Source organism: Phalacrocorax carbo, chromosome 7 (genome assembly GCF_963921805.1).
Source record: "Phalacrocorax carbo chromosome 7, bPhaCar2.1, whole genome shotgun sequence".
Classification (NCBI taxonomy): domain Eukaryota; kingdom Metazoa; phylum Chordata; class Aves; order Suliformes; family Phalacrocoracidae; genus Phalacrocorax; species Phalacrocorax carbo.
Window position 1 is genome coordinate 35,327,893 of NC_087519.1, and position 20,970 is coordinate 35,348,862.

Here is a 20,970-nt window from a genome sequence, read left to right on the forward strand (position 1 = left end):
ATTTAATCTATGAAAATGATCATTGACTCAATTTCATTATCAAAAAAGGAGAAATGTAACATCATATTTCAAAATTTATCATCTGTAAAGCAACTTTACAGTCTGTAACTGAGATATTCATGTATTTAGATTACCTAATACAAAACAAGAGGAATGGAAGGCACCAGTCCTCAGTGCTGAGGCATTCTCCCTCCATATATTATTTTGATAATTTTATGGGTTTTTATTTTAAAATTATTCTTGTGACCATTTTCTTGAAAATGCTAGCGAACTTAGGCACTTTTCTGATGTAAGGTTCTTCAGCTGTTGCAGCAACAAAAGGTTAGTTAAATCTTGAGTTCTAGTACTGACAATAGGAAGAGTGCTGAAGCTCATGTACATGTTTTTAGTTTGGAAAAAATTAAGTCCAATAAAATGGGAAAACTAATGGAATTTGTGGTGTCCCCACACATCAAATTTTTGTAACTTTAGGATTGGCCTCGATGTCTGCTTCCTTGTAGTTCCTAATTCTTCCAAAGTCTTGGTCTTGTTTCCACTAATTTTCATTCTTCCATATTCAATTCCTGGGTCCTTCTTGGCCTCTGGTGGGTGACCAGAAGCAATAGCTAGACCGTGCACCCTGCTGCCTTCAGCTTGCTCGTACATGAGAGCTTCTGCAATCTGGAGGGGTTGGATCTGCAGGAGGAAAGGATCTTGCCCACCAGCAGCTCTCACTGCCCCGTGCCACCTCTGAACACAAAGCAGGGCAAGCTGTTCATCTTAGTATGAGATTTAGAATTTGGCAGTTTTGCAAAACTACCATGATTTACAGTAAGAAGCATGAATTTTTTAGTTACAACACAACTAATTACAGGTGTGTTGTACTGTGAACGCGGTTACTCAGTCAGTTGTAGTGGCCACTGAGGCCACTGCCTCAAACCATCCTGCTGTTTTAAGGATGGTTCATGAGCAGTTAAGGCTCACATGCAACGGAGCAGCAACTGCCAGCAAGAGGAATAGGTGGGCAGACAGGGTTAGTAACCTCTCAAGGACGTCAAGGACATTAGAGTGTTACTCTGCAGGTGCTGTACTGCAAAATGCAGTTAGCAGGAGATCTCTGCATCACTGAACTCTAGCAAAGTATTCTGTCCTTTGTCCCTCCTGTGACTGATGTAATACAACATGGAATTTTCCTTTCTATTTTACAATGAGCGACAGGATGTATCGTGATGGGTTGCCTGAGTTCTGCATTTATTGCTTAGCAAAGGCATAGATTAATCTTTGATTTTTAATGAGTGATCTTAATAGGAATGCACTTTGTGTTGATCCACTGCATAAATGAAATGCATGAGACAACTTTACACAATATCCCTAATATGAGTTACTTTACAGGCTTTTCTTTTAAACATACTAGCATTTACAGGATGTGTTAACTAACGTAGATCAAGTAGTACATTTCAGACAGTTGTATGGTGTTGAAAAAAAAAAGGCTTAGATGAGAAGAATGCATGCTTCCAAATAAGATAATAATGCAAGGTCAGGAAGATCTATAGCTAGACTGATTGCTGGTATAAAAATGGAAAACAGGACGGTGAATTTATCATTCAAAGTTGGCTTTATTGATAGCCTCAGCAATAATCCGAGGCTTACTGGAAAACTTGAGGCATAGGAGTATGCGCAGGGCAGGTTCTGTATAAAGTAACTGTGACATTTAGTAATTGGAAGCAATGAATCATGAAACTGGAGGTCTGGAATCAGAGGTGCTGAAGGTTTACTAACCATTTGCTAATTTAAATTTAGTATAAGCACTAATTGCTCATAATCTTGAATCTTTGGGAATTCCTGGAGTTCCAAAGATTCTTGTAAGTTGTTTTTAAGTGGTAGATTAGTCAGGCCATAGAGCAGAAGACAATGTAATAAGTATTTTAGTGAGCTGTGTGTTTGAAAAAAGGTACCCAGAGTTTTCTTATGACACTGCATCATATAATTGCATTAAGTGGTAGAAGAGTTTTTACAGGGACTCTAGTTTTCATTTTTTTCTGTAGTGGTATCATTGGTAAGACAACTTATTTCCAGAAGTTTAGAAATTTAGAATAATGTAAATCAAAATTTTAAACACAGCAATTCAAATGTTAAAATAGCCCTAAAATGTGATGCATATACAGTTTCATAAGTTGAAATTGCAGATGTCAGTGAATTCTTTTAATGTTAAACATACAGGGTGGGATTACAAAGTGCTCCTTCCCACCCAACTATTTTGTTAAATTTAAGACTGGTGTGCTGGGAGAATTCCTTCCCAAATGCTTAGAAAGAAAATAGAGATGTTACTGTGTCCCTTAAAAAGAAGAATTTGTGAAAGGCTGGAAAGGGTAGTTCGTGTAGCGCTTAGCACCTTGTGTGTGCCTGTGCTTGTGTGCATGTGCAAGTACGTGAATGCACAGGATCATTCTAATGTGGTTGCTGGCATCATAGGACACCTTCTAGAAAACACCTCAGACACTTCTAGAGAAGTATTTGCAGTTACATTATCCAGTGTCCCCAGGGAGCGTTACCATGCACTACGAATTGCATGGAGAGTGTCTGCTTTCACACCTCACCTTGCATGTCCTGTGTGTTCCTGAACATACCGTTACTGTTAATCACCTTTGTATTAATAATCAATTGTTGTTTTGAATCTAACGGTAACAGGAGAATGGGTTAGCAGTACAAAGTTATATGAACAGCTAACTGTCCTGGGCCAAATTATGCCATCTTTCATGTCAATATTATTCCAGAGTACCTCTGTCAGAGAGAAAGAAATGACTGCAGATTTAGCCTGTAGTTCTACCCTCACCTACTGACTTTTGCAGCCATTGGAAGTAACAATATTCAACTGCAGTGCAATGGTTATAGCTAACAGTTAGCAAAAGAAATCTTGTCCAACATAATTTTCTAAGAGCTCTTCCGAAGGCTTTTCAAATCATTTGAGGGTTTTTTGACTGTTTGTTTGAACAAACTGTAGTCAAATTCTTGGACCCATGAAGTCAGCCAGTACATTCCTGTTGGCTTCAAACGGGTGAGGATCTTGCTGCTCAGATTTTCTGAAACCTGATTCTGGCTGAACTCCTGCCTTGGACAACTCCCCTTTTGCAAACATGTGCTAAGAGGACCTCCATGTCAAGCTAAGAGTATCAGATAGCAGATCGTCAAGTAACTGTTGCTACTTAACATAGCCCTCCACCACTTGCACCCGTGGCACACGACTGCCTTCTAGGAGTGGGATTTCACACCCTCCCGAGTGGAAATACCTTACCCGGCCAGATGGCTGGGACCCATCTGCAACCAGAGAAAGTGCCGTCAAGAGTTTCAGTGAGAAAGAGAGTTTGGAAACTCCTGTCTGAGAACAGGCAAGAGGGAGGGAGTACCTTTTCCTCCCAGAGGATGGTAAGTGGCTTTCAGAAAGCCTTTCTTCTTCACTTACTGTAGCCTGCCACAACAAACCAGCATGCTTGTCTCTGCTGAATGATGTGTAGCACTGCACACAGATTGCACCGTTAGAGATCGCTTTGTTTACAGATCCAGGAGACATTTTTAATAATCTCCTCCAAATGTTGCTGATATTTTTTATTTCATTATATTTTGCGTTGGTTTAGGATCACTTTGTTACAGCCTCACGTCAACTGTTGGGCTTTCATTTTATCTGTGATATGCAGTTGTCACAAAGGAAAAGCTGTTTGTACATGACATCCATGATCACACATACGTGTGATGTGGTTTTCCCAATCCTTCCTGTAAATGAAGAGTCAGCCCCAATGCCCATCCAGCAGGAGAGGGAGACACTCACAAGGGCCAGAAGAGAACAGCATCTTCCTCAGCCCCAACCTCTGCACAGTAAGTGGGAACCTATGGTACTAGGAAAAAATTATGGAAGCACTATTTAATTGTGGAGCTTTCTTATTGCCCAGAGCTTCCGACCTCACCTCAAATAAACCAGAAGCATTAAAACTAGGCAAACCAAGAACTTACCAGCCAAGATGTCATGAGGAGAAGCAGCTGAATGGGATATGGTGTTGTCTAAAGCCCTCGTGTAAATATAGTGGGAAATTGTTATAGGTCATTAAAAGTTTATACAGCAAAGACCCCCTCCCCCAACCACCCTCACCCCCCACCCCGAAGTGTCCAGAGCATGAAACATTGGGTGGTCAATTCAAACAGTAGAAATGCTTCCTCAAAAATGAATGAAATTTGGCAGCATTTTCTAACTTTGTGACTAGTAATAGAGCTGCCTACAAGATTTCAAACATTTCTTCTCCCCCATGGCATTTTTAGCAGCACATATTTTCATTGGCACTTGTGTGAAAAATTATAGTGCACCTTTCAATGGTAGGTTTCCTGAAACGCTTCTCAGCACTGAGAATTAGCATGATTTTATCCTACCTCCACTTCACCCCTGTGGCCTGACTTTGGAGGAGCAGAATTGCTCCCAGCACTTGCTCTTCTCTTGCCTGGCACAGGCAGGAGTACAGGGCGCCTGCCTGCCTGGTGCGCGGGTCTCTCCATTAAACCTTCAGGGGGCTCGATTAGATACAAGAGAATATCAGTGGGAGTTATGTAGCACGTATGTCTTTTTACCAAGAGAGAGCATTATCTATCTATGTATTTGTGTAGCTATTTATCGGTCACACATGAGCAAGTAAAATTTATTACACCTAAGAAAGAGACTCCCAGGCCTGGTGCTGAGGATTTTTTACTCTATATTTTCAGTCCTGGTCACAGATTTTTCTTTTCATACCCCTTCTTGGAAAGGCTGTGCTACATGGGATCACAGAATCACAGAATGGCAGGGGTTGGAAGGGATTTCTAGAGACCATCTTGTCCAGCCTCCTCCTTGAGCAGGCACACCCAGAGCAGGGGACACAGGAACGCAACCAGGAGGGTTTTGAATGTGTGCAGGGAAGGCAACTCCACACCCTCCCTGGGCAGCCTGTTCCACTGCTCTGGCACTCTCACAGGAAAGAAGTTTTTCCTCATATTCAGGTGGAACTGCCTGTGTTCCAGCTTGTGCCCATTGGCCCTCGTCCTGTCATTGGGCACCACCGAAAAGAGTATGGACCCATCCTCTTGATTGTTTGGTTTGTATATAACTTACAGGTATTGCCATATTTTTTTTCAGTAGCATACCTGTGTTCAGTAACTTACACAGACCTGCTTGTGCACTGTACTGATGTACTTTGCTTGGTGCTTCTTATGGTGAAAGTCCAGTTTCTGAAGGGCCAGAAAGTCTTACCTCATATTGTGAATAGTCATCAACCAAAAGATACAAGAGGTTTGCTACACATGGTGACTGCAGCTAGCAGGTGTGCAAAGTTGTATCCATCAGTAGCTGCTTGATTGTGTTTTTGGAGAATATTTTTTTCTATCTTTTTCCATCTGTAACTATTACTTTCTTTGGCAAACTGTCCTGCTTAGCTAAGAACAGGGAAAGAACTATGTTCATTTACATTTCTTTTTCTTGCTTTAAACACCCATATTTTGAGCACTTTTGTGAATCTGCTGGTGCAGGCTGCCATGGCACAGCATGGGCTGGAGCTGTGCCGGCATCATTGTGTGGGCAGCGGTGGGGGTGCCTGAGGCCAGGGCAGAGCCCGTGCCAGGGCAGTAGAAAACAGAAATAGTCTGCTGTGACACCAGGGAGTTCCTGGCAGAGTGAGTCATTGTCTGTTCCCCAAAGCCTGTTTTGAGTTTTCCCTGGGATTATGAGCTTTTCTCAGTAAATTCTGATGTGGCAGAGAGCTACGGCGTGTACTGGCCTCTGGCTCCAGGTTCTGTTCTCTAAGAGTGATTGAACTATAGATGTTCTGCCCGTCAAACCTCTGCTCTAAGACAGTTCTGTGATCTAGCTTAGGGCAATCTAATCTAAGGAATACATGTATTTGTAAACCATCGGGACTGCTACATATCTTTCTAGAATAATTCAAAATTTCAGTCATGTGAGGTAAGAAGAAATAAAGACAGGCCAACTGCTAACGGAGGCACCTACACACCAGTTGCACTTTGCAGAGAAGAGAACTAGCTTGTCTGGTTTGTTTCTCAGATCTTCACAGAGCATTAAAACACTCAACAGAAGTGATTTTTTTTTTTACTTAGAAAGGTTTTCTCAGACAAAATATTTTGCATTGTTTTTTTTTGAGGGTGTGTAAAGTTGTTATTGTTTTTTCATAGTTGAAAGATGGTTTTATAATATTGCTTCTTGTTCCGCAGCACTGCCAACTTAGAACCTGAGAGTATCTAATAGATCTTAATAAAATTCACTTCCAATGTCTTGGGAATAAAAATATCACTAAAATAGGGTAGATAGTAAAAGTAAGATGGCACCATAGACTGGTTTCTCCTAAGGCCTTTGAGAAAGCTGGTGATTAAAACTGTATAGAAGCATTCAGGTTTGTATAGTGGAAGAAGTTTCTTACTTTTTGTTGTTGATGTTCAAGTTTAGGACAAGCATTTGCTTTAAAGAAGATTTTTGAAAAAAACCCTAGACAAGAATGAATAATCAAAGGCTTAGTGTGTTTACCAGGAACTCATGAGACATCCTCACTTAAACTTCTGCTCAGTCAAGTTCAGTTGAGAGAATTTATTTAACCACTCTACGTTCCTACACACCAGGTTATCACACAGCTTTTACTGCCTGCTTAGAAGCAAGAATTTGAGCCAACCTCCACCTCCTCCTAGGTGAATGTCCAAACTTCTAGGCCTTTGGCTGGTGTTTTCCTTCACACTCTTGCTTTGTCTGGTTTTGAAAAATAATCGTGTCTTAAACCCCAGATAATTTAATGAGTAAAAATTCCATCAAAACAAAAATTGATGTACAACCAGCAGATTTAATAATTCAAAAGAGATTATGTGACATAGTACCTGATACATGTCCTGGAGTCTCCCGGAGATCCCTCCTTACAATCCTAACATTAGCTGCTGGTTCTTTCTTCCCTTTTCAGTAAGAACAGGCTTTGGGCCAAGACTCTTTGGTCAAAACCAACTTTGCTTCTCCTGTGCTTTGTCTCGTTGGCTGTTACCAGCAGTGCTGATGTGTTTTGTGCCTGTCTGCCTACATCCACACCTGCAGCGAAGCTCTGACATGCTGCTGCCTGTGTACCTTTCTTCACGCACTATGTGACCTTTCGGGAACGGGGGACCTGTATAGTTGTAAAATGTTATGAATACTCTACTTTCTTCCATAAATTGTTACATCATCATCTTTTGTGTGTCTCACACTGAACAAATCTCTTGTTATGATATAGCAGGGATATTAACAACCTGGTATGTGACCAGAGGAGCAGGCTGACGCCAGAAAGGAGGGAGGATATGAAAAAATTAATACTGGAACTAAGCATGAGCACCATCAGTTCAATCACAGGAAGGATTAGGCCTAATTCTGCAGTGTTAAACACATTAGCTTTAAACACCTCTGTAGCCCTACTGAAGTCATCAGGAGTTACTGCTGTGATTAAACAGCTGGGCTGAGTGCTGGCTGGTGAGCCTTAGCACCTGTGTGTTTGTATAGAACACATCGAAAATATAGTTAACACTCTCTAGGATTTTGTATTAGCAACACAGTTATTGTCATATCTGTAGTTCCTTGATGTACAAACCGGTGATTTCCTCTTAGATCTGTCTTACAACCTCAAGAGGCATGCACCCTTGTTCAGTACATTTTTATTTTGTTGCACATTAACACTAGAACTGGGCAAAACTATAAAATAAAACACTTTAACATTTGTTCTCCTCATCATATATGTTCACTTAGTCTATTTTAGAAATTGCTTTGCAAATACCAATTCTGCACGTTCATGCTGCGCATACCATTACCTGAATGTAGTTATAGGAGAGGAATGTACCGTGTGGACGGTACTTCTAAGATGATGAGGATGCAAAAGACTTAGCCACAAACAAAAATAACATTAAAAAAAATCACAAGCAGTCTTGAAAATCTATGTTTGGGAAAGTGGAAAACCTCCAATTCTTCATAATAATTTGTTGTTAAATCCAGCCCAGAAGCTGGTGTGCAGCTGTGTGTTGTGAATATTTTGTGTAACAAATTGTGTACAGACTGTGTCCCTGCCCTGCCCCACGTAGGAGGACCCAGCCAAAATGAAGACCCTGCGTAAGTACTAACCTGTCACTGATGAGTAGAGTGGCAGGAAATCTGCCTCAGGTACAGCCTCGGCCAAAGACCTGTGAAGTTGAGCCGGGGGGCAGGGAGGAGTATCTCCAGTTCAGTTGGTGAGTTTTGGACCAGGCCTGGGCACCCAAAGAGAGAAAAATCTCACAGCCGTGGCTGATGACATGCCTCGTACCTGCCTGCTCCACAGTAAATGTTAAATCGCTCCTGAAATGAAAAATAAGTGTTTGATTAGGAAGAGCAGGCACAGCAGGCCTCCAGAAGACTTTTATCTCAGCCACGCAGGAGGACACGCTGCAGATACGTTACCTGTGTAATTCTAAAATCATAAGAATATTTAAGAACAAAATTCATATTGTGGTTTAAACTTGTTCTACTCAAAGTACTATCTGATGTATAAGGTAAGCATGGTTTTGTTTCAGTATAAAGAAAGGTAATTCTGTCTGAAATTCTTTTGTCCTGTGTCACCCCTTTAAAAATTTTTTTTACAAAGATATTTGAAATAATATGCACATTTCTGTATTCTGATTATTTTTCTGTTTGAGTACATAATTTATTTTTAGTACTTTTTCTGGTAGGCTTGCTCACATTTATTCATTTTGCTTTGTTTCCTGCGATAAATCTCAATATTTACTGTATCTTTTTATCAGTAAAAGCTAAATACTTTTCAAAGTGACCACAAAAGCTACCGAGATCAATGGCAGTTTCTATATTGGCTTCTAAGAGACCTCTCCCCAGTTCCAGGAACCTGGTGTACGCTCACACTTGGCAGTCTGAGATTTGTGAATGAAAGGCATACGCATTATTAAATGTACTCAAATACTCTTAATAATAAACATATATTTCCTTCCTGAATCATAAAATGCTGTCAAAGTATTACCGTACATGTTCATTTTCATGACAAATCAGAGATGTACTTGGACAGCCCCTGTGAATGTATGGCGTGCGTTTACTTACACACAAATCCTTAATTTATGACTAATGTGGAAAATAAATGCTGGGAGACTCAAGACATCATAACTTCAAATTTGCAAAGTAGCTGTTGAGAGGAAGTTTTCTGATTTGCAGGTATAGAGTGTGTCATCCAAATACAATGAGACCTTTAAGGATAGTGTAGTATTAGCAATTTTGGTTCCAGTCAAAAGCCTTTGAAGACACACATATTTTCAGTCATGTGAGCACCCCGCTGAATTCCAAGGAAGCCACATTCTCAGGCTTCAGAGGGCCTGTGAGATGTACTTACAACTAAACGTATGCTAACCTCCTTTTTTGGATCAGGATCATGTTTCCAAATATTCTACATGCACAAAAACATGGCGTTTCTAAAGTCTTGGTGCCTTCCAGTTAATGAAATATCGTCACCGAATAGGATAGGTTAATCCATATAATTTGAATTATTAGTTTATTAAATAATTTTTTAAAAATTAAACACAGAGTTATCTTTAGCTTGATACTCAGAAGTATTAACACCATGCTTTTAATGTGACAGATTGGATTTGAAAAGCAAAATAAAACATGGGTTTCGGTGTACAGAATTTTTTATTTCCACAACTTAAGGACGATGTTAAGATCTATTCCATCATTTAAAATCCAACCAGTGCTAGTTTGGCAAAACATTTATTTTTATTAGTTTTTGTTGCTCTGGAGAATTTAAAAAGGTGACATTTTATTACCTTTTTATTTTCATGAAGTAGTAGTTAGAAGCAAAGGCTGACTTTGTTTCTGTTGTTGGCATAGAGATTTTTTGTTCATCAAACAAATTAGAATGTTTCAAATAAGAGTAATGTTAGCCTTGCAAAGAAACTACATATTCAATCTATGCCCAAATAGTTATTTGTATTCTTTTTTTTCTTCTTTTCTTTTTCCATTTTTTATTTCTTCTCCCCTTTACCCCCCAATAGGTGACGTGTATGCAGTGGTTGCAAGGGGACCATACAATGCTGGATATGATTGAGAAAAAACGTTGCCTCTGCAAAGAAATAAAAGCTCGACAGAAATCAGAAAAAGGACTCTGCAAACAGGACAGCATGCCTATTTTGCCAAGCTGGAAAAAGAATACCGGGACCAAGAAATACAGCCCTCCTCCTTATTCCAAACAACAGACTGTTTTCTGGGACACTGCAATTTGACAGGCGTGTGGAGGACGCCCTCTCCACTGTGTTGCTCCATGCACAGGTAGCCTGCTTTCTTAATAAGGCAAAGGCTCTAACCTAAGACTTAGCTGCAGGTGGTGGACTTCCTAGGAAAAAAACCACACCGATACAGTGCTCACCTGTCAATCAAGAAGGAGATTTAAGTTTCTGACTGGATTAAGGTATACATATTTATCCAGGATTTTTTTGGATCCAGAAGATATGAAAATGTAAATATTTCACCAATATATTGAAAACATCCAAACTAATACACTGTTTAAATATATATATAAAAATTCAAAAATTTATGAAGAATTTTACTATATAATGTTACTGTTATACTGTTTTATTACCTATTTTCTATGTGGTATTCTAATGTTCCTCCCCTCCCCTGCTGCCACCATTTTATTTCTCTTACCTGCCTAGGTTTGGCCTCTGTACAAAAGCATGCGGTTGTACGTTTTGTTGAACAGGACGATGTGCAAAACAACTCGGTGCTAGGGCTGTAGAAGTTACCTAGAGTCGTACTCGTTAGGTGTCCGTAGCTTTGGGGGGGGAGGGCTGGACAAAGGAGAGAGTTCTGGTGGGAAACAGCAAAACTGCAAGCAATGCAAATAAAAGCATTTAACGTGGGTGCCCAAGTTGCATTTGAAATATGAATTGTTCTGCATCAGTTTTCCCATAAAGTTCATCAGACAAATTGCCCTTGATTTTATATGAATCAGTTACTAAAATTATTTGGCCAAGAAACTAAATTTTCTGCAGAAAAGCCTGCAAAGAACCTCTTCCTTCATTGTATTCAGCTGACTAGCAGAGACCATGGTTCACTGTGACTAAGCATTGTACAGCCCGTGACGGAGAGACCCCGTCGCTTAGCAGGTTAAGGCAGTGGCACTGCAGCCACGGTTCCTGTCCACATTTGTCTTTGGTCCAGAAATAAAGGCAACAAAATCTGTTTACATGTTTATTATTTTTAAATCCAGCAACACATCCTTACTTTACGCTGTGTCAGATTTCCTGGTGTTATTTATAAAGGCTGGAATTCAGACCCCTTGAAAGCCAGTAGGGAAATCCCTCTTGATTTCATGCGGTTTTGAAGCAGAGGCCCACGTAACACATTCTCCTGGGTATGCTTCTTCCTGGCTGCTTCTGTAATTGGCTTGCAATCCTGTATTATATTACACCCATTTTAACAGAATATTATGTCATGACCAAAGAATTATGACCTCCTGGTTTTAACGGGAGAAAGAGATGGCTTATGCTGATTATGAGGGTGAAATCCATGCGGTGAAATATCTTCCAAAAGGATCTGTTGAGAACGAGGGAAAGTTGTACTGCTGTGAAGCAGGGAAAAAAAGATCTATGGCATATATTTTGTATATTTAAATTTCTATCTATGTGTCTGAAGTTTAGTAGCACAGAAGTCCCTCTTTAAAACAATCATGTTAATATTATATTTGCCGAGAAGAAAAGGTGTGTTGTTTGAAACTTCTTGTTATATTGGCTTTTCTTTGAAATTGTACTGACAGCATTGCCACAGCTGTAATTGCTGATCAAAAAAACCAAAAATAACAAATTTTAGAAGGTTTTTGTAATCTATATTGCTGAAGTTTGAGTTTGAGTAATGCTTTACCAGTAGTATTTTCTTTTCAGCCTCTGAAATAAAGTTTTAAAATATTTTATAACTAACTAATGTATATTTTGATGTCCAAACTGAGATTTCTGTAAAAGAGAAAGTGTGTGTTTATATGTGTGTATGTATATTAGCATTACTGTATATGTATATATGCATATGTGTACACACATATATATGTATATATGCATGTATCTTTATATATATACTCATAGATGTGTGCATACCTATATACCCGCATACATTAAATATTGGTGTATGTTACAAATATACAGTGGCTGGAATGGGTAGGCAATTGAAATGCAGATTTAAAGAGCCCCTCACAGCCAAAATGACAGAAGACATGAAAAAACCCAGAGGCTGTGAAGGAATCTTTGAATACATGTTACATCCAAAAGACACCAACTGTATATTCTGCTTATTCTCTTTTTTTTTAAAGAAAGAAAATGGCAGAAGAAAAACTCCAGAGATCTCACAAAGTTCCAGAATCTGCTGGAAAGAAGACGACTTGTTGGTCGTGAGAAATCTGTTGAGATAACAGGTTCATTATTCAGAAAGTGTTTATGATCTGTCTTCTTTGTTATGTGGCAAGAGAAGAATTTTTCATAACCATGTGTGAAATACTTAGCTCAACCCTTTCCCCCAACTGCATTAAGTCTTTGGTGACAAAATGAAAGCCAGCGTTTAGTCAGTCTTGATACTCCTTCTCTGCACTGGTCTCTTCCTGGAGCAATTACTTTAAAACCACTACTACTGAAGCATCGGTTTTGCAGCCCAGACCCGTGGGTACACCCAGGCGGTGCAGTGCCAGGCCCTTTGGGGGAAGGCAAACATTAATATAAACAGTTACGTGTTTAATAGTGTTTGTTCATATTGTGTCCTTTTCATATCGATACATACTAGGAATAATGATCAGGGAATTGAAGCATTCTTGTCCTAAGCAGGCTTGCTTGTACACTTAACCCACCGTAAAACCACTCCTTGTTTTGCTTTTATTGCTCAACACTGTTTATGTTGTCCTTCCTAATAACTGCCCATGTGCTTCCAGACCTCCATTGTATCCCATGGAAACAATGGCTTTTTCTTTTAAGTGCAACAGTACATGAAAAAATAGAATATAACTTAGCACTTACCTTCAAAGCACTTTAGAAATGCGAACTAAACCTCACGCTTGCGAGAATCATTTTACAGAGGAGGGAAGTGAGGCTCCGGCGGAGCAGTTTCCAAAGGTCACAGACAGAGCCAGAGCAAGACATGCGCCATAGTCCTGCCTGTGACTGCTGGCCCACCCCATCGCTCGAGTAAAAGGTGCATCGTACTGCCGCGAGCGTGCCATCAAAACGCTGTTAAACATTTTTTACATCACCTATTGTCTCAGCAGTTTCTGTGTCACAGGGTGAATGACAGTGCTTAGTTACACATGGTCATTAAAGCTGTAGTCTGTATAAATATGCAATCTGTATATACATACAGATCACATATATACACACACTTACGAAGACTGTATATATGAAATTGTTTGGTATGCACTTATTTTGCTTTAAACTCCTGAAGTTAAACATTATAGTGTAGCAATTTGTGTAAAGTGCACTGTGATTTCAAGAAAGCACAGTAAAGTCACAGGTCTTGTTATTCTTGCACTAAAAATGTGTTTACGTATATTAGCCAATGTATGTCTACTTTATTGCTCCTTTTGACAAATTAAAGCAAATGGTATAAAATGGTATGGGGTTTTTTGGTTTGGGTTGTTTATTTTTAAGTGGACAACAGCACTATGTTTTTAAATGACAGGGTTTTTAAATAAAATGAAATCATTCTGTGTTCATTCCAATGTGATACATTTACCAATATCTTGAAATTGAATGTCATGTTGCTTTTTCTCATATTTCATTAGAAATTGTCAGGTATGTGCCTGAGATTGTGTAGGAGTAAGGAGTAGCTAGAGGCTAACTGTAATCATATTATTAGCCGTTTCTATATACACAGTATAAATACATATTAATTTTCTTTTCATTTTTGTACTTGATTTTTTTAGGTAAGATGTAATTAAATGTACTTTGATACTTCTGAAGTAATAAGATGTTGTTTGAAGATCAATTCTGCTTCCTTTAGTGCATTGACAATATTTTACAATAATTTAGTGCTTATTTATTTGTGCTCCGGTGTAATTACAATAAAAAGCAATAGTTTAAAATATTTGGCTGTTCATTTTCATTTGATGGTTCCAGTTTAGAGCTGGGTTATTCACTAGGGATTAGCCAGAGATTCCTGGGAAGAAAAGTCAAGTCATAGATGTGTATTTATAACATTCCCTAGGCACATTTTTAATCGCATCATTTGCTGGAGGAAATGAATGAATTGCTTTAATAGGTTAATATTTGCAAGTCGTGCCTGGTTGCATCTAACACCATGAGTGAGTGCCATCCTCAACTAAATCCTTAGAATAAGATTTCTCTGAAGAGCAGACAGAATTTTTTCTATAAGTACCTTTCACAGTTTGGGATGGAAGATGCTCACTTCAACCACCTTCCTTCAAGTATCTCATTTGTAGAATATCCACAAGAGAGAGAGGGACCTCTCATGCCCTCCATAAAGCTCAAAAAAAAAAAAAAGTCTTCTTAATAGTCAGTATAATCTTCTGTGTTTCCAGGCAGAAGCTTTACTCCCATCGGGATGCAAAACCCCGTCCTTACAGAGGAATTCCACAGTGGGAGGAGGGGACAGGACTGGGCCTGTGAGGAAAGAAAAGGATCTGGACAACCTTGCGAATGATACTCATCTTCAAATGCACAGTTTTTCAATACTTTCTGTTTTTTTTGTTAAAGTTTGCAACGTGGATGCTGTGACTGAGAGAATCTCCCCCCTATTTTTCTTTTAGAAGACATTTTGTAATTTTAAAAGGTTTAAAAAGCACAAGCAGGCAAGTAGGTAATAAAGAACACAGTAAGAAACAGTAATGCTCTTGCTGTAGCGCTTAGACCAAACTTCTCTCCCTTCGTGGAAAAAGCTGCCTTTAATATGCAAAAATCGTACTATCCATGTTTGTACAGCTCTGTATGCATAAGTGAACTAGTGGAAATTTTTTGGTTGTCTTCTGCAGGAGCTGGTTCTAAGTCAGGTTGCAGATGATTCAGAAAGTGCTTTCCAAGTGCTTCCCTGCCCCAGGAGCCATGTGCTTTCCCCCAGGCGCAGCCTCTCTCTCCTCAGCAGCAACCCCATTGCCAGGGCCCGTACAACGGCTGAAGAGCTTTGCTACCTCTTTATGCTCCTCTTCCCCTCCCAGCCCCTGGCATGGCTGCTCAGAGTGACTCACCCTCCAAAGCAAGCGCCAGCCTTTTGTCCCAGGCTCCATGTTTCATAGGGAAATCCTATAGGGATGACTAGAAATGAACAGGACAAGGTTTTACAGAGATTTTTCCAGGCCTAAAAGAGGAAAAGAGATTCGGTCAGTTTAAGAGTCAGATTGTTGTCTGTTCTCTTCAGTGGGACAGTTCATGAAGTACTGTGTCCAGGACTGTGTCCATGTCCTGTGTTCATTTCTAAAGACATTCCAGGATGACTTCCAACCTCCACCTCCATCCCCATACCATGCCTGACTGCTGCTGGAGACAGCTGCACCTGAACCAGAGAAGGAATGAAAGGGGGGGATTGCCAAATGCAGCAGAGAGCATAAATCTGGGGCAAATTCAGATTTTTCTGTATTTGAAATACGCATATTCACTTTCTTTGCCACTGCAGAAACACTTTCTCTGTGCCATTGTTTCTTAAACAGAAGAGCTTTAAATTAAAAGGAGTCAAGACCATAAAAAGCAATGGTTGAGTTTTACACTTGTATTTGCCCTAAGTTTATTCAAAAGTGGAAAGGTGCCTGCAATGTTCTGTCTTGGGTCTCTGCTTCTTTTGCATTTCAAAACCCATCACAATAACCCTGGCTGGAGTTACTGCTGTTTGTCAGCCACAGTCACTCAGAGTGACCTTAGCTGGTGCCAGAGTGGCTGTGAAGCAATTAAAGCACACAGGGGCCTGTCTTGCTTGGGAACAAGTAACCTGCCTTGAGCAAAGCAGAGAAGTTGAGCAGCCGTTAGAGGAGAGATGGGCCAACATCTCTCAGATCTACCGCCAGCGCTGACAGAGCTGGCAAGGGAACTGCAAGAAACTAAATAAAATTTACAAAAATGAAAGACAACTGAAAAGAAACACTGCTCAAAGGCAAGACTGAACACATTTGGCATTTATTTTCTAAACCTGCCAACATCTCTTTTATAGTGAGGTTTTGCTTTTAAAACAAAATCACACACCTGTCACCATTTAACTGAGATATTTGGCACTGGGGTGGGTGGTGGTTTTAGTGTTCTCCCCACCTGTGGCATATTTTCAGCTTTGTTTGTCTCCTGTCTTTCTGTCTTAATCCTTTCTTTCATGGTGTGCTTTGGGAAATACATTTGTAGGTACAATGAGAGTTCCCCTGTCGGCTTTTGTTCCTGTTAATGTTGTGCTCTCCCTCCGCTGTTCTTAGCTGGCTCTACACTCTCTAACCCTTACAAAAACATACAAAGAGAGCAGGAGCAGGAACCACCATCGATTTTATTTTGAGGACAGCATTTATCAATGCAGTTCTCGGTGTATACACAGCAAATATCATGGAGGGATTCAGAAGTGGCTAAAAGGTGTTGAAAAAACACAGAGGTACTGAGAAGCTGCAGTTGGTGGGCAGCAAAGCCAGGACTGATGCCCACATTTCTCCTGGTCCCAAACATCCTTGCCCGAAAACAAACTTTGGGTGGAGGAATAGGAAGAGTGGTGCTAGGGGACGGGTTCTCTGACTGCAGCTGACAGGACATCAGCACGTGCCAGGAGGAAATTAAATTATGTGTAGTAAAACTAAGTACAAATTTTCCCATAAACATTCTCCCTCAGCTTTCATCTCTGTCCTGTGTAACTCCTGCACCATGATCAACCCATGGTGATGGCTCAGGAGGAGCTCTGCCTTCCTCCCCAGCCCCCAAGGAAGCAGTTGGGGAAGACCAGGAGCTTCACTCTGGCAAGGTACCAAGTGCAGACCTGCCTGCTTTCTGCAGCCTGCCTTGGCCCCTGTGCTGGGGGCAGTGAAACAGAGAGAGGGAATGGTGGTGGCAAAACTGCCAGGAGCTCACAGCAGCTACCAAGGAGCTGGGGCACCGTGAGGAGGGTGTGGAGGGCAAATCGTCCAGGAAAATGACTGTGCCGCTGAGGTAGAAAGCAGATTTTGAGAAGGGAACAGGCTGATGTGAGCAGCATAAAAATCCTGTCACACCCACGCGCCAAGCCAGCCCTCCTGAGCACGTGTGGAAAAGTGGGCTACATTTGTGTCCTAGCTGGGAGCACAGGGACAAGGGGAGAGGGACTCCAGAGACAGGCCAAAATCGCAGTATTGTTGGTCAAATTTTGGGGAGAAGACAGGATCCTGGGGTCTGATGGCTGAGGGAGCTGGATTACTTTTGAGGTCTGGAGGCCAGCAGCATCACATCTGTTTGTGGCATGACCAGGCCTTTAATTCAGCAGCCTCACTTGATCAAAATCCGGCAATAATACTTGACTAGACCTTTATAACAGGAGATACAATATGAATTTAAAAGATAAGAGAAAAAAAAGGAGATAAACCCTTGGTCTCCAACACCCTCCTGGTAGCTAGGACTGAACCCACAATGCATCAGCCCTGCAGAGCGCTGATGTGAGGGCAGAGGCTGGTGGGCCACTGGCCGCCTCAGCCCCATGCCTGCTCCCAGCGACCACGCAGGTGGCGGGATGCAGCGGCAGCCCGAACGCTGCCTCCCTCCCATCTCCGTGAGACCACCGCAGGTCTCGTTTGGAGGAGAATGGGGGCAGCATCTTGCAGCCCCCAGGCTGATGGCCCCACCAGGAAGGCCAGGACCCTCTGCCACCTTGCATGTCAAGGGTTGGGGTGCATGCTCCAGGGGTGAGAAAGAATGGCAGTGGAAGCGACTGAGAATTTGGTGGTAAATGCTAAACTTTACAGTCTCTAGTACAAGGAAGCCCCTGAGGCAGCAAGGCCAGGCCACAGTGCCCCTGCAGTGATCTGGGTCATTTCTGCATTTTCCAGGTGGGGTCCGTTTCCCAGATAAGGCATGGCAGCAGGTTGGCTGCACTGGCTGCTCGTCGCTCTTGGGGTTTCTCGCCACTCTTGCAGCTGACATCCTTTGCTCCTCGATAACCAGCTGTGCCCTGAGGAAGAGCATGCCTGCACTGCCCAGCCACCAGGGGGGAGCCTCCCTCAGGGTTCAGCATCCAAGAGGCTGCCCCATGTCTTCGGAGAGTGCCCCGCCATGGCAGGGGCAGGCAGAAACCGCCGGGGCTCTCTGAGGTGAGGCAGCAGCTGGATCTCTGGTCTCCAGCTGGCAAGACCAACACTTTGCCAGGTCACTGCTCGGCCAGTCCAGTGCTTGGCACAGGCTGAGCTCCTTGTGCTGCTCCAGTCCCGCCTCTCACTCAGGTGCACCTGGCAGGCTTTGGGCTGACAGGCTGCTGGGTCAGTCACGCCTGCCGTACCTCCCTCCCATGCTCTCATTTTAGGGGATCACAGCAGCGTAGTGGTGCTCTGTGGGGATGGATCTGTGGCTGGCTGGGTTGGCAGAAGGCAAAGCACTGTGGGATGTCTCACAGGCACTGCTTGTGACAAGGGGAGGACATGGGGACATAGCTCTCCAGCACACGGGACACTCACCAAAAGGTAATCTCCTCTGAACTGGTTTTTTATAACCTTCGCAGCATGCCCCCACATAAAAGCTCCTGTTTGGAGAAGTAGTGGGAAGTGCCCTGGCTGTCAGTGCCCTGGAGGAGAGGAGCCTGCACTTCCTCAGCAATTGCTCTTAATTGAGTATCTCTGGGCCTACTCTCTATGACCTTATACTTTGTTTAGACATTAACACCTCTGCAAAGTGGGTGTTAAATGGTGCTGTTAGTGTCTGTAACATTTTAACATCCACTTGAGGAGTGTAAATGATTCTACAAGGTGCAGGGCAGTGGAAAATCAGCCTTCCCCTGCCTCCAGCTGGCTGGTGAAATCCAAAATAACTCCTGTGGAATCCGGCTTCCACCAAATGGTTCTTTTCTTTCCCAAGTTCTTCAGGATTTTTACTGTTCTTGTAAACACAACAAATGAATCTCTAGTGTGTTAATTTTTCCAGTTTAAAGAGGCTGAGATGTCCTTGGCTGAGCAGGAGGAGGTATTCAGTTTCTGCCTGACTTTTAGGTCCATCGGCATTTGAGAATTTTGTCACAATTTCTGCTGAAGTATGGGGCCCATCCAAGTAGTCTGAAATGAGCACTTTCTTTTCCTGGCTCTTACCCTGTGTGTGAGATGTGGTGACAAAAATTGTATATGGAATAAGATGACAGGATGAGTTATTCCATGTGGTACGTGTTTGACTGGCTGGGCACTGCCTGGCTTGTTGAATAGCATGGCAGTGAGCTGCAGGAAAGACGGTGGCACTCCAGTGTCCCCACTGCAAGTGTCTGTGGCAATCTGGAGTGTGGTGGTACATGCCATGTCATTGGGAACAACAGGATTAGGGAGTGGAGCCATGATCACCCCTCTATGCAAAATGTTGTCGTGATTAATTCTTGGCAGGCTGCAAGGTTGTGGATACCCAGGTCTGTGCCATCACCCCCTGGATGCTAGTTTCTGGAGATAGCAGGAGCAGATGCTGTTCTAGACTGACATGAAGATCAAGAGGTTTCAGAACAGTATGGACATGAGTCCTCTCTTGTGTTTTTTCCAAGCAGTTTAAGCAACTCAAGCAGGAATAAAAACTATAGGCTGACTCAGAAGAATGAGCGCACCAGAGGAAAATGTTTGGGCCTCCCAGTATACATTGTTGCTGTGCTGCTATAACCACATAAAATGTGGAAGTGTTGCTTCATCTTCTGAACTGTTCAAGTTACAATGCCCACACTCACCATCAGTAAGACTTCCCTGCTGTGCTTTGGCCATCTCTCTCCTGACCATGGTGGCAGAACCTCTGGCCTAACTTCCTGAAAGATATCAATCTGGTGGTGCTACAGAATAAGAAAGGAAATTTCTGAACTGAGATCCAGCCTGTTCAGGGTACTCAAGTATGCAAGCAATGCCATCAGCCTCAACAAAAACTGGACTTCTACTCCTTGGGCAGCAGCAGTCAGCAGGGAAAAATCTGTAGTACTGTACACAGTGTCAAAGAACTGAAAATCAACAACTAAAAGGGTAATTTAAGCTTGCGCAAGCCCCTGAATACCCCATGTAGAGCATCTTGCAGCACCCTTTTGGGTTTGCAGCATTACTGTGAGGAGCAGTAATGCTCCTTTGAGGGAAAGCCCAGCCAGGCATCTCAACTGAACACCAGGTCAGTGGCTGCCCTGCCACTGTACGCACTCCTGTGAGAGTATGTGCGTCTTCATATGTGACCAGGATATCACTATAAGCCCTTCAGAAACAGGTACTTCAGGTACCACAGTCAATACTGGAATGATCTTGCCCACAGTTGTGCCGGGGATTTAATGCTATGGACTGACAGGGACTGTGAATTTGACCAGTTATCATGTGTGTTTCCTTGTACTTTTGCCAGCATTTCATTTATCCTAGGCAGCTCCCCTCTGTTTCATCACTTAGGTCTATTTTTATAGATGGAGAGAAGTATAAATCTCCAGTACGCTGTCTGAATTAATACTCTGAATGTATGTTTGAGAAATGCTGAAAACCCTTCATAATAACATTTTTTGAAATTAACTAAGTAATGCTTTAGAATTTGGTGGGTTTTTTTTTCCAAAAAGTTTCAGATTCCATCTAGTTCAGGAATTCAAACACCCATGATATTTTGAGACTTGGTACCAAAAGGAAATTTCAAATTTTGACAAGTTTTAATCCAAGTGAGCATAATCTAAGCATAATCTCCCCTTCAGGAATACAGAAAAGCATATTTGAGCTCAGGCTTTCTATACTTCCGTAAGAAAGCTTTCTTACCACCTATTTAATTTCTACAGAGATACTATTGCTTATGTTAACAGACTTCTACCACATATAAATCACCTTTCTGTCC

The 20,970-nt window shown here is 41.8% G+C and overlaps 1 protein-coding gene across 2 annotated transcripts in view; it reads left to right on the forward strand.

The window, feature by feature from the left end:
* The window catches only part of NYAP2 (neuronal tyrosine-phosphorylated phosphoinositide-3-kinase adaptor 2), a 141,830-nt gene extending 127,757 nt beyond the window's left edge, over positions 1–14,073 (forward strand). For both annotated transcript variants that reach the window (XM_064457388.1, XM_064457389.1), the window contains exon 6: positions 10,036–14,073. In XM_064457388.1, the coding sequence (XP_064313458.1) occupies positions 10,036–10,263 (228 nt within the window). In that variant the 3' untranslated portion in view covers positions 10,264–14,073. The remainder of the gene's footprint in view (positions 1–10,035) is intronic.
* The last annotated feature ends 6,897 nt before the right edge of the window (positions 14,074–20,970 follow it).